General features: G+C 41.3%; 2 protein-coding genes across 7 annotated transcripts in view; one reads left to right on the top strand and one right to left on the bottom strand.

The window, feature by feature from the left end:
- Nucleotides 1-6,245, top strand: part of spats2 (spermatogenesis associated serine rich 2) — a 22,612-nt gene extending 16,367 nt beyond the window's left edge. For all 4 annotated transcript variants that reach the window (XM_020617782.1, XM_020617781.1, XM_020617784.1 and 1 more), the window contains exons 11-13: nucleotides 822-924; nucleotides 2,247-2,395; nucleotides 2,523-6,245. In XM_020617782.1, coding sequence (XP_020473438.1) covers nucleotides 822-924; nucleotides 2,247-2,395; nucleotides 2,523-2,783 — 513 coding nt within the window. In that variant the 3' untranslated portion in view covers nucleotides 2,784-6,245. The remainder of the gene's footprint in view (nucleotides 1-821; nucleotides 925-2,246; nucleotides 2,396-2,522) is intronic.
- Nucleotides 6,246-8,760: 2,515 nt separating this feature from the next.
- The window catches only part of pan2 (poly(A) specific ribonuclease subunit PAN2), a 13,688-nt gene continuing 8,952 nt past the window's right edge, over nucleotides 8,761-13,496 (bottom strand). For 2 of the 3 annotated variants that reach the window (XM_020617819.1, XM_020617820.1), the window contains exons 17-26: nucleotides 13,075-13,219; nucleotides 12,844-12,981; nucleotides 12,673-12,732; nucleotides 12,492-12,582; nucleotides 12,240-12,397; nucleotides 11,892-12,035; nucleotides 10,833-11,012; nucleotides 10,605-10,698; nucleotides 9,136-9,339; nucleotides 8,761-9,026 (exon numbers count right to left, since the gene is read on the bottom strand). In XM_020617819.1, the coding sequence (XP_020473475.1) occupies nucleotides 8,992-9,026; nucleotides 9,136-9,339; nucleotides 10,605-10,698; nucleotides 10,833-11,012; nucleotides 11,892-12,035; nucleotides 12,240-12,397; nucleotides 12,492-12,582; nucleotides 12,673-12,732; nucleotides 12,844-12,981; nucleotides 13,075-13,219 (1,249 nt within the window). In that variant the 3' untranslated portion in view covers nucleotides 8,761-8,991. The remainder of the gene's footprint in view (nucleotides 9,027-9,135; nucleotides 9,340-10,604; nucleotides 10,699-10,832; nucleotides 11,013-11,891; nucleotides 12,036-12,239; nucleotides 12,398-12,491; nucleotides 12,583-12,672; nucleotides 12,733-12,843; nucleotides 12,982-13,074; nucleotides 13,220-13,496) is intronic. The other variant, XM_020617821.1, reaches the window with a different exon arrangement.

The raw sequence follows: 13,496 nt of genomic DNA, 5'->3' as shown, positions 1-13,496 counted from the left end.
TTGCATTTGAAAAGGGTACATGTCATGAGTAAATTACCTGTCGTTCCCTGAACTCAGTGTGCAGGTCTGGGTGTTTCCGCCCTTAGCCATGCATGTTTTAAAACATCGTTTACACAATGGTGCATCAACGTTAATTGCCTCTCCTTGCTCATTTGTTTTTATGCCGAAGTACTGCCATATAGCACTTCGCGCCCCTCGTTTGTCCACAAGTTGCGGGGTGGTGACTGTTACAGCAGCCATTCTCCTCTCCGTGCTCCTCTCTCTCTCTCTCGCTCTCTCTCCCTCTCCCTCTCCCTCTCCAATGTCTCTGCTATCTCCAAGCTTTCCTCCTGCTCCGTTTGTTGCTCCAGTCCACGCTGCTCAGTGAGCAGAGGACGAGGAAGCTGTTTCCTGCTCTGTTTTCCTCTGTTGCGGGCGGGCGCTGCGGGCGGGCGCTGCAAGTACCGGTCCCATCCAAATGCAGTATAGTACCATTTTAAATGCCTCAGTACCGCGGTACCATACTAGTACCGGTATATCATGCAACACTAGTCTGTACTGTACAGAATCTGGTTGTAATTTCGAAGGTGGCAGCCGCTGTATTCACAATATTTTGGCTTCACTTTTCCAAAGTGGTGGGAAGTGGTCACATGACATCCATATTTATATACAATCAATGGTGCTGATTAAATGAAATGAGCATTAATTGTTCAGACACTATTGAAAGAAAATTAAAAAGCTCCCTTGCAGTACGTTTCTGTCTTATGCTAGATATAAAATTGGAAGGTTTTTGGAGCAGTGCTGGTAATTAATATGATTGGTTCTCTCTCTCTTTTTTTCAGCACTTTGTGAGTGAACGCAAATATGATGAAGACCTTGGGAAAGCTGTAAGGTTTACATTTGATCTCGAACCGCTGAAGACGAGCATCGTGGGATTTGGATCAGGTACAGAATTATCTCCTTTCCTATTGATTTCTGGAAATACTCCCCAGTCCCACCTTAGTGATTCTGATCCTAATCCAGTCAACTCCCCCACCACCAATCATAAAATGCATGATTAAGTATTTATTAAGTAAGCTGTTCATTTGCAGCAGTAACAGAGTTGCTGAGGCATCTACAATCACAGCAGTTTCCGGCAGGCTGGAAACATGCTGACAATGGCTACTAAGCAAATTATTATAGTATGTCACAACAAGATCAAGATGACCTGTGATTATTCACCAATCAGCCATAACATTATGACCACTGATAGGTGAAGTGAATAACACTGATTAACTTGTTACAATGGCACCTCTCAGCGTGTGATCCTGAGGGAAATCCAGGTGTCCAGTAGCAACAGAAATAATTACCACAATCACAGCACCCAAAATAAAGGAAGCCCTTGAGTTTTATACTTAAAAGAAAGTATAAGAATAAAAATGCATAAGAGTATAGAGAGCGAGTGCAGTGTGTGTGTCTGTATTATAGAACCTGACATGTGCTTTTGTTATGACATAACCAGTGTTGTTTGTTTCATCTGTGAGTGGTTTTGGCTCATCAGTGTAGGTCAAAGTAATGCATTGTCATACCAGGCAATCAAAATTGCTGCAACTATACAAACATTCAGAATTGCTACACATTCACTCAGCTAAAGCAGAGAGAGATGTGTCCCATGAAGCAGGATTTTATGTCCTCTGGCATATTTTGCATTTTCCATAGATTTTGTGATGTTTGCAGCTTATGGCACAAAAACCACACAAGGCTATGTGAAGGGCTTGAAAAGTGTTGCCAAATATTGACTTCAGTTCCCTGAAAATGAAAGTGCTGCATTTTATTTACAAAGGCCTTTGAGTATTTGAGCTGGGCATAGACATTAATTCTTTAAGCCATAGTTGACAGGTGTTTAATTTAGTACAAACAAAGGCCCTTCCTACTGTGTATATTGACAAAACAACCACAGATGACTTGTCTTTTTGCATCAGTCTGGGGTTGTTCTGTACTCTTTAAAATCACTTATGGCATTCAAGTAAGAAACATAAACACTTCACGCTTAGTCGTGGTTAATAATCTATATACAGGGAATTGTTGTCACATGCAGCAGGGAGATGCTGACTGACAGGATATACGTGTCAATAAATGTACTTTGAGCGTTCCCTCATCCTGGTTTTTCTTAAGCCAGTGCATCTTGCAGTGACGTCACTTTGACACACACAGGGCAGTTACAGAGCTGTTTTATAAGCCTGGTCCCAGATTGTGCTGTAAATGATTTACCTTTTTTTTTTTTCTAGTTTACCATCCACGTATAGGCTACTCAAATCGGTCCCGTTGTAGCTCCACATCCTCTTCTGTCACCAGCCCAGGTCAGCTGGAAACTCCTCCTCCCCCCATCCAGACCCAAAGCATCCAGAGTGAAACCCGCCCCCCACCAACCAAACAGGTCAGCTGGAAAGGCACTCATGGCTCTTGTCAGACAGTCAGACCATGAAGCAGCCTCACACATGCTGATGAACGTGAGAGATGTAAATAATTTTTAGACACTCACTGACATGTAATTCTCCTCCCAGATTTTCCAAGGGAACAGGCGTACTTTCCAGGGACAAGGTTATCACTCAGGTGATCAGCGGTATAACGGCCGTTCCTACCACAACAGGAATACCGGTTATGGTGTCCACCGCTACCACGGTGATGGTGGCTCCTCTGGCCATACAACTCAGCAGTCCAACAACTCGAGAGGTCCCTCCCATTCCTCCTCATCCTCCTACAACCAAGACCGGGCCTCTCACAACGGGCTGCCCCAGAGGCTTCCGCGGACACACTGCCCTTGACGTTGGAAATCCTCCGCTGATGAAACCCATGTGCTAATCCTTGCTCCTCACATCCTCCCCTTACCCTGCACCCTCTCCCTCCCTACTAACTCCTTTCAATGAAGAATAGAATACAAGTTTACATATTTCCATCAGTTGAGCTGTAGTGCCACCTCTCTACATCATTCAATCCATCCTTCAAACTTGAAAGCTCTCACTGTTCTATAATCACGCTTCCTTTTCACATTTCTCCCATCCTGGTTAAAGTAACCGCTTCTGTCTCTAGGCCTCCTTTCACAGATTTCATTTCAATGCTATTGTCAGTCTCTGCTAATCTTTGCAGTTAGTCTGCCAGAGACCGACATGATTTCCTGCAACAATTCATGCACTATTGAAGTTGAACTCTTAGTACTATTTCTGATTTTGGCGTGGCTTTTGTCAGCTCTCTGATTTGCACCTAAGACCTGTTTTTGTTGGGATTTTTTTCCTGATTTCCCAGAACCATTTCAATGCCCTCATTGTAAAAAAAAAAAAAAAAAAAAAAAGTTCAGAAGTAGTTCTCATGTTTTTGTCACCATGAGAGTAGACATGCAGTTAACACTACAGACTATTGTTAATCTTTGCAAGGAGGAAAAAAAAAAGAAAAAAAAAAAGGAACATGTATCAAACTGTAATCCAGAGCTTTTCATATGGCTGCTACAAAGAGTAGGGAGCTTGTTAATGCTAGGACTTAGACATGTTTGAGAGTAACTCTGGGAATGCAGAAGTTGCTCTTAAAGGAATTGTTCCCAACATTTGGGAAATACGCTCATTTGCTGTTTTGCCGAGAGTTTAAACTGGAGAAGATCGATACCACTCATGTCTGTGCACCGTGTGTGACGCTTCAGCCAGAGGCTGGTTAGCTTAGCTAGAAGGCTGGAAGCAGGGCGAATCTTGGTCACTGGTACTGAAGTAACAAGTACTAGTACCTCTAAAGCTCACTAATTACCTTTGTCTTGTTTGTTTATTTAAAAAACAAAAAAACAAACCTAAGTGTAAAAGCAACAAGTTGCAGTTTTACAGTTGTGTGTCTGAGGGAGCAAGGCTGGCTGTTTACCCCTGTTTCCAGTCTTTATGCCCAGCTAAGCTAATTGTCTTTATGTTTACTGTCCACACAAGAGAGCGGTGTCTGTCTTCTTGTCTAATGCTCGGCGAGAAAGCCAATCATAGCATTTCCCACTGGCCTGCGGGGTTGTCGTCTGTGCTGTTGTTCTTGGCTGTCAGTTATTTTATATCAAAGAGAGGGCTCATTACCTTTTGTAGGATAATGTTAAATAGGGTAAACCTCACAACAAAGGACACTGTCCACATGCCGTTTCATAGTTGGTTGACATTTATTCAGATGAAATTTCTTCCACACGTGCAGTTTGTTCTGTTTTATTATATGCACATGAATGGCATAGTAATGACATGCTTGCCTTTAGTCACAGAGAGACTTCACACTTGCCTTTCTAGAAAAATGGAAGTCTGCATCATGACGGCTTTCTAAAAAAGGGGGCACTTGCAGATCAGATAAGCAATTTATAAATGTGTGAGAACGAGATGCAAGATCTACTCTTCCCCCTTTCTATATAATCACCCTTCCCCTCTGTGAAAGCAGAACTGATCATACTTATGAATGAGTTAAAAGGTTGGTGTTGATTTCACAGATCGTTTCTATGGCTGCCAAGTAGATGCTTCAAGGCTGTTGGTGGGCGTAGGTCTCTTAGAGTTTGTGAACAAAAAGCTGGTGAATACCTCATTGCTTATCTTTTGACATGGCCTGCTTTCAAGCCGCTTCCTTGCGGTGAACTTTTATTGAGCGACGGGAACCCCTGGTGATTCCTCATCTCTTATCACCGTGTAGTTATGTACATAGGCAGAGCTGCAAGGCAGTAGAGTTGTACCGGTTGTTACATTATCGCTGCATCTTTGTTATAATGTGTCGTCTTCCTTTGAGCAGATTTCTGGAGGAAAAGGATGAATTTAAGTTTCCTCTCCCTCGATTTGTTTCTTGTTGGAATTTTTCAGATCATAGGAAGAATGTGTTTATTTTTTATTTTTTTTGTTCCAACAATTATGTTTGTGATTGTGGAGAAAAGAGCGCGAACTTGTCAACAGTCTTGGGTAAATATGTGCTGAGACGTAAATGGGTATAGTTTGGCTTAAAAATAGATGGACGTTTTGGCGGGGGGTTGGGTGCTTTTTGCCTCCTTGTCTAGAGGCCGATGAGAAGTTTGAAACCATAGTCACAGCTGTGAGCAGCCAGTTAGTGTAGCTTACCATAAGGACTGGAATCAGGCAGCCCTGTTCGCCAAGAGAAGCTCAGGGAAACGGCTGTGCACGGCAGTTAACCAGAAGTACATTGGCAAAACCAAAAAAATAACAGTTTGAAAACTCTTCTGATAAAGCATCCTTTACTTGTTTTCAAGTGTGGAATAGGCTAATTGGCATCAGGGTTGTTCAAAGCACAGACTCTGATAGAAAACGTACAAGTATCACAAAAGTCAGCTTTATGGTTTATGAGTTAGGTTTTTTTGGTGTTTATGTGAGAAAAGACACGCCAGCGTGCCGCTGCTTTTACTTTATTTTCTGTGTAGATGTAACAGAATCCACCAACCAGCATCTCTAAAGCTAATTCATTAAATCTTTAATTAACACATTTGTTTACTCCAAACATAAACGAGTTAATCCAGCCATGGTGTAGTCATACGTGGTATCAATCTTCTCATCTAACTCTTGGTAAGAAAGCAAAGTAGTGTCTCCTTAAATGCCAAACTATTCTTGAAGTACTTTTTGAGGCGATAACTTTTTACTTTTACAAATGTCACAGGTTTCCTCAGTGGTTCTGTTCTGCCCCACTGGTGGGCTGCAGGACAGATGAGAAACCATTCTGCTTTTACTCCAGCATGTCTCTGCCACTGATACTAGACTTGCTCAGAACTCAGTGGTTTTCTCACCTGGGATTTTTTCTGTCTCACTTTAACCACTTTGTCGTTTTACATTCCAGACTGTAGGAACATTAGGTTATCGCCAAAGAAATCATTTCATCCCGTTTTCCTTTCCTTAGCCTGTAAAGAATTCCAAAGGGGATACATCCAATACTTTACCATGTATTCTTTCCACCCTGATATTGTTTCCTTATTCCTTACTGTATATACATATATGTAGCTATATAGTTTTGTGCTCACATGGGGCATTTTGTATGTGATATTCATGGTAGGCATAATGAAGGTTAAAATGTAGTTCATTCATTCTTCCAGTAGACCTTGTGTCCTCCTTCTCAAGACAATGTTTCTGAGACAGCTGTAAACTCAAGTGCCTTTTCTCGTCTCCCGCCTATTTGACACTCCCACCACCAGATTATGGACCAAAGACATCAACCGTCCCTGACACCCTCTCTTTCTCCCTCTCACTCAATGGCACACTTTTCATTTACTACGAATAAACAGTTTGCAGTACTGACGGTGTATGGTAGTTTTTTGTTTTTTACTTTTATCCACATGTACTGGAGGGATGCTGCCTGTCAGACTGCACATCAACAGATCAGGGGATGACACACAGGTAACAGGGTTTTATGTCTGTAGCTGTAATGTGACCGGTGATCCGGGTATATCGGTGTTCAGAAAAATTAGAAGTAGACCAGAACAAAACAAACAAAGGTGTGGAAAAAGGACAGCAGAGGGAACAGTTATAAATAAAATAAGTTTAAACTTTCTTTTTGAGACAGATTTCATCCATCAGCAGACCAGAACAAGTAACTGAACTTAGGTGAAGTTCTGTCATAACCTAGACCTTCACAAAGTGCATAATTAGTTTTTAGTCAAAGGTGGTAGTGTACCGACTAAATCACATTGAAATGTTTGTTTTCCTTTATTTGCAAACACTTACAGGGTCAGAATATTAGAAACACCTCGATGCATCCTCAAATATGGTTAACTGTAGAAAGTTGCACTGAGGTAACAATTGGAAAATGTTTAAACAAAACGCAGTAAAAGGTTAATACGAGATAAGGCAGCTTAAAACGGTACTGTGCTTGTGAAGGTTTATCCTTGTGGCTGCTTTTAGAACACGAGTCTGTAATTACAGTGCAGGTTTGCTGCTGTTGGAGCAGGCTCACCTGACTAACGTTGGGTTCGATCACACAAAAAGGAGTTTGGATGGGGAAGAAATTCTGCCCTGATCTGTTTTAACTCATTCTACACTGATCAGTACATTTAACAGTAGCTAATGTTGTGTGAATCTTTTCTGACCTATACGACAGCCCTGCAGCTGCAGATGTAAATCTGCAGAGGCCTCAGACAAAATCCAAGAGTTATGTCCTCCTGTCACAGACATAAGTATGGGAGCGAAGGTCAGACATCCTCCCATTTCTTCCTCCAGCACTTCATGAATGAAATCCCTCCCTGCTGAGCGGTGAGTCCCGGATATCGTTTAGATTAAGTCTGCAGTCCTCCATGTATTCTCACTTGTGTTTGTTTTATAATTGATTTATTCATCCACTTTTCTTTCAATAATAAACTATTTAATGTGCAATTCCTGTGAGTTCCTGTGATGAAAGATTCATACTGTCGATTTTTAGTTTTCACCTACACTTTAAAAGTCTTCATCTGAAAGCACTGGTTTGGTTGGCGCAGTAAAAACAACATTTTCCTGTCTGGTTTTCTAATATAAAATATGAAGAATATTTAATTTGACTGATGAGGGTCATTATTATAAAGATAGTGTTTTTGTTTGTTTGGTAAGTACATGTTAAGTACATCTTGTCAGTCAGAATGAAATATCCTGATGTAGAGTACTTTGAAAAGTGCACTCATATGTCATCATAAACCACATTATTATGATTTACCATTTAGATTCATTCTGAAGATGTTAGATATTACCAGGCATCTGAGGAAAAGTACAACCGGGTCATGTACAAACAAATGTTTTCTTTTTCACAGATTTGACACCACATAAAAAAGAAGACAGTTAAAAAAAGGGGAAGTGGCAAATTTACTGAATCTCAAAACTCAAAACTGCTTTGTGTGGTCACACAGCTTTCTCCTTCCCATTTTTATTCAACCACCAAACCTACAACTGCTTTTAAGAGAAGCACATTAAATCACATTTTTGACCATCTTTCCCACATTTTCACACCGACTCATCTATCTGGGTGAAACAGACCAAAATGCCACTGAAGCAAAATGACATGTTAAACATGACGACCAACGTTTACCATCCAACCTGACAGCACTGGAGAGGATCTGCAAGGAGGAATGGCAGAGGATCCCCAAATGCAGGTGTGAAAAACTTGTTGCATCATTCCCAAAAAGACTCATGGCTGTATTAGCTCCAAAGGGTGCTTCTACTAAATACTGAGCAAAGGGTCTGAATACTTATGACCATGTGATATTTCAGTTTTTCTTTTTTAATAAATCTGCAAAAATGTCAAATTCTGTGTTTTTCTGTCAATATGGGGTGCTGTGTGTACATTAATGAGGAAAAAAATGAACTTAAATGATTTTAGCATATGGCTGCAATATAACAAAGAGTGAAAAATTTAAGGGGGTCTGAATACTTTCCGTACCCACTGTATCTGGTTTTAAGGACAAATTCTGCTCTGGTTAAAGAAATATGGAATTCAAATGGAAGGAATTTTAGTCCACAGCAAGAGCTGATGAATACAAATGTTAAGTTGTGTAACTTTCAAAACCCTTCACATAATTTATTTACACTTGAGAGGATTAATAGATGCTGGTCTCTTGTAACGTGTCTCAGGACACTTTACAAAAGTTCAGACATTACTGTTACTATATGCTACTAAAGGTTCTGTACCATTTTGGAACGACCTGATGTTATGAACAGTCACCGGTAAACCATCCATAACACTACAAACTCTCCAGAGCGCTGGGAAGCACTAAAGACTTACCTCATCAATACATCTGAATAGACTTCACTGAAAGGTCATGAAGTTTCTTCCCACTTCCTGGTATTAAACACAAAGTGTCTTATAGTGCTCATGGTATATTTATTTGCATGCACCAAAAAATGTTACATTTTATATGAAAAAATGTTTTTAAAAAACTAAGTTTGTGTTTGACATGATTAAAACAATTTCGTCACCCTGACAAGAGACCTCTGTTAACCCGGTACAATGCAAAAATTAATGCAAGTTAAAAGAAAAATACGCCACTGAAACCTTCCCAGTGGGAACATGTCAGGGTGCAGCTCACAGCCCCATCACAGAGGGAAACACAGCAGCACCTGTTGGACGAGGGAGAGTGTTTTCAATCCACACCCACACACTTTCTCATCTAAACTCATCACTACTTCATCAACATCAGCCTAAATCTGATTCAGTGTTAAGCCGTACTTTTTGGACTACCTTGACCATTTCCTGTATCCGAGTCCGGGACTTTCCAGTCCAGCTGGCGGCCTTTTTCATAGAGTCCCTTCAGGACCTTCCTCACTTCGTCACTCCCGCCTCCACGACTCAGCTCCAGGTACTTCCTGTACAGCTGCAGAGCGGTGCGTGCATCTTCTATGCTGTCGTGGGTTTCCCCCTGGATGTTGAGGTCTGTGAACAGCAGCCACACAATGAAGGAATCACTACGCACTATGATTTCCACAGAAACAGTTCAGCTATTTAGCATCACATACCAGACAAACGTTTTAATTATTTGTGAAGGCACATGAGGAAGTAGACAGAGCTCAATAGTAAATATAATATAATAAATAAAATATCTAAGTGGGTTTACATATCTGTACAACAACACAAAGATGTTTTGACCACTGACTTGTTCTCAGAATTGACCTCAAAATGTCAGATCAGTAAATAAATGCCTCAGTTACTGCTGAGTTATTTTTGTTTTTTTTAAGTTCATGAACTAAATGTGTTAATGTGAAGAAAGGTTCATTTTCAGGGTCCAACACTTGTCAAGAAACAACATTAACTGATTCTGCTTCAGCAGTTAAGGGGAATGGTGGGAAAGCTTAGGTGTCAATGTTAACAATATAAAATAGCAACAGGCTCTCCATTTGTCTGAGCCACCTATTGTTGTGAAAGGGTGATATTTAAATCTTTAGCCCTGTGTAAACCCCCCTCTTTGTGAAACCTAAGTCCAGGTGTATCTTAAAACCTACCACATGTACACTTGTTTGTTAAGCCTGAACTTGACTCAGTAACTGTTTAAAACTCAGTTTCAAATTAGTGAAATTTTAATTCTATTAGTAAAAACACAAAGGATTATTCATTCCTTTGCCCATCCAGACAAACTGGACCAGGCCTAGATCAAAATCCACTATGTTAAGGATTGTCAGATGTGGTCTTCATTAACAGGGGTCTGTTTAAAACACTGCTTCAGCTTTGTGAAACATATTTGATGTGTGACCTGGTCTCAGAGCTAGACTTGCTCTGTTGTTGTCATCTGGGCTGAAGAAATGCTGAAAAGTTACCATTTTTTTATTTTCATTTAAAAACGAGGGTTTCTCAAAGCATTATAGCTTTAACTACAAGTCGAACACCCTTTTCCCACACTAAGTGGATCTAAAAGACTGAGAATCAGTCACTCAACATTTCAAACAAACTTCAGCTGATGCTCAGTGGAGAGATACAAACAACCTCAGACTTAACAGTGCAATCAACCTTTTCATTTCCAGCAGGCACACTGTCTTCACCAACCTGAAGCGGAGTGGGGTGTATTCAAAAGGAGTGGGAACCCTGACTGCAGCTGCTACTTCTCGATTCAAACATTAACAATGTGTAATTACCCAGACCTTTGCATACAACTGTACGTGCAGCTGTACTGGTGTACATGTTTCAGCCCCGTTGTTTCAACTTACCTAGAAAGTACCAGGCAAGAAACCTCAGAGAAATCATCCTCTTGCGGGGTAAGTGGAACAGGTACACAGTGTCGATGACTTGGTCTTTGAGAACCTTAAAAACAGCAAGGAAACAGAAACTTGGACTCAAAGGGAAATTCTGTAATGAGATGCCTTGCAAATAATAGACCTGACTGCACCCCCGGCGACAAAATAAATGTGACTTACAGTCACTGTGAAACAACATACCAGTAAATTAATAACCCGGAAGTCCTTCTGCAGGCCGTGACCTACAAATCGGACTCCCGTGTCAATAAGGAAGCGCAGCTTCAGGTAGGTGGACTTCAGAGTGGTCAAATGTTTTGAAGAAATCTTTGCATCCAGGTCTCCTGGTTTGATGCCAGAATACTGCGTTAGATAGTCGACCACCTGGAAGAACCGACAAGCCTAAGTGTTAGTGTACACACGAGCAGTCGTTTCTTAGAATTCATTTAGAAACATCCCCTCTTCGGGGTTTATGTTTGACTTTGAAGCTTTTGTTGCAACTGATAAATACACTTTTCTATCAATGCTATTCAGTTTTATTTGTATAGCTCCAAATTACAACAAAGGTCATCTCAGGACACATTACCAAGTCAGGTCTAGCCCTTACTGTTATTATTATTATAGAGTAAAAATCAAACAAATCTGCCCCGTCCACGTCCCAACCATCCACCTTACATGACTGGTCAATGCAGCACCTTTGGTGAATGATGTCACCATCCAGTGCAGTGAAAGCTGAACCAGATACAACCTTTTCACCACACAGGGTTGTGTTGTTTTGCCAGAGTGCCCTGCGGTGCTGGCGCTGGCTGCAGTGAATGCGATCCCCCATAGAAATGAATGGGGAAGGCTGTGTTTCTTCACACCTTTTAAACTCAGTCTGAACATGGGCTTACTGTTTATGCATCAAGAAGTAACCGAACTGCAAACATAAAACAGTTCAACGTCTCTGTGCTTGTTTTTGTCTGACATGAATGATGTGATGATGTGTGGTGCTGCGGATCAATCAAATAGTTTGTTATTGTGACAGATGATTCTGCTTTCTTCTTCTGTGACTCATACATACAGCGTATTGTCATGCCTGTGGGCGTATTATCACAAGATGACACGCTGTCCGTTGACAATGAAGGAAAAATGACAGAAGAAGTGATGGTAAAAAATGTCATCGTAGCACAATAGTTTAGTTCAGTCATAAGAACAAAACACTTGCTGTAACGGTCATGTGAACGGTGGCCATCTTGGTGTTTTCACTCTGCGCTCTCTCACCTGCTCCTGAGTGGAGATGTAGTCGTCAATGAAGGGCACCCCCTCGTTGGGCCCCTGGCCCCTTACACAGGTGATCCTGGCCACAGACATTTGACTGGGCTTGATGGTCGATTTTGTGCCGTCACTGCGCAGCTCTGCCTCTTCCTGCAGACACACACGTTTCATGAGTCAAGTTTATTGGCAATGGTTAGTAGCAACAAAATGATTTCACAATAAAAACAGGTTCAGGTTAAACTCATTTAGAACCGGAACCTGAAAAAGCTGTAAACCATGCAACCTGGTGTCTCTGAGTAACCGTTTTCTGGGGTGCATGTACACATACTGTGTGGCATTTCATTGCAGACTCACCTGATTGAGTGTGACAAACTCTGCGTCCAGCCCTACCAGGTCTCCAGCCTGCGGCATCTCGCTGACCATGAGGGGGATGAAAGTGGCGTGACTCTTCCTCTGCTTGCGAGCCAGCGAAGCCTCAGTCAGCAGCACGCTAGCATCTATGGGATTTTTAACTGAGACAAACAACAAAGCATGAGCCGGTAAATGAAAGCCCTGAACGCAAATCTACAAAAACACCAGATTTAACCTGAGAGTCCCTAAACTTACTGCGGAGGTCGTATTTAGTGTGGTAGTTCCTTTTGGCGTAATACAGAATAGCTGGCACTTTCCAGCTCACGTCAAACTGTGCAGCTTCAGTCTTTGACAAGCAAAAAACATCAATCCATTTTATTACATGGCTGAAAACAAGACATTTCATTAGCATACATTAAGTAAGTAGTTTATTTACCTTGTCAATTGGCTCAATTAAGAAATCATTGAAAAGGTACCACTGCTGGTGTGTGACTCCCTGAAACAAACACACACACGTCACTGTACAGGTCAGGTTTCAAACACACTGTCAGAACTATGACTTTGGATAAGTGTCTCAGACTATTTTTATAATCTAAACTTCAGTCACCTCTTTTCTTTGATGGTAAGTTTCTCCCACTTTGATGTGTGCGACCAAGTTTCCACCTGTGCGAGTGTCCAGGACGTGGGGCACCGTGACCATCAAGTCATAGAGAGACGTGCCATCTGCCTCCTCAGCGGCACTTAACTAGTCAGAGACCACATGAAGACTCATTAGCTGCATGATCACAACCATGTAAACAAACCAGAATCAGTGTTTTAGTCCAGAAATCTTCCTCACCTCATCTCCTTCAGGGTGGCTGCTGATCTCCAGCCCATGACTTTTACTGATTGACATCTTGAGAGTGAGAGGGATCCAGATGTTTCTTAGATCCTCTGGCCGAGTGTCAAAGGTGAAGCCCTCCATACCGCACAACTCCTCCCCACTGCACAAGGACGTACAGCAAAGTGAAAGTGGTGTTTAGTTTAGACGCATTCAACTGATACAAATGTTGTTGTTTGTGCAAAAACATTAGCTGATCAATACATTTTCTATTAACTGTTTAAATCAGCTTTCAAGCTAAACCGTGAAACATATGATCCAGAGGTAAAGACTTGTTCTTCTCTCATTTATATACAGTGGGTACGGAAAGTATTCAGACCCCCTTAAATTTTTCACTCTTTGTTATATTGCAGCCATATGCTAAAATCATTTAAGTTCAT

This window comes from Monopterus albus, unplaced genomic scaffold, assembly GCF_001952655.1.
Source record: "Monopterus albus unplaced genomic scaffold, M_albus_1.0 scaffold194.1, whole genome shotgun sequence".
Lineage (NCBI taxonomy): Eukaryota > Metazoa > Chordata > Actinopteri > Synbranchiformes > Synbranchidae > Monopterus > Monopterus albus.
The sequence above is the reverse complement of the archived record's forward strand: the minus strand, read 5'-3'. Positions and strand labels throughout refer to the sequence as shown.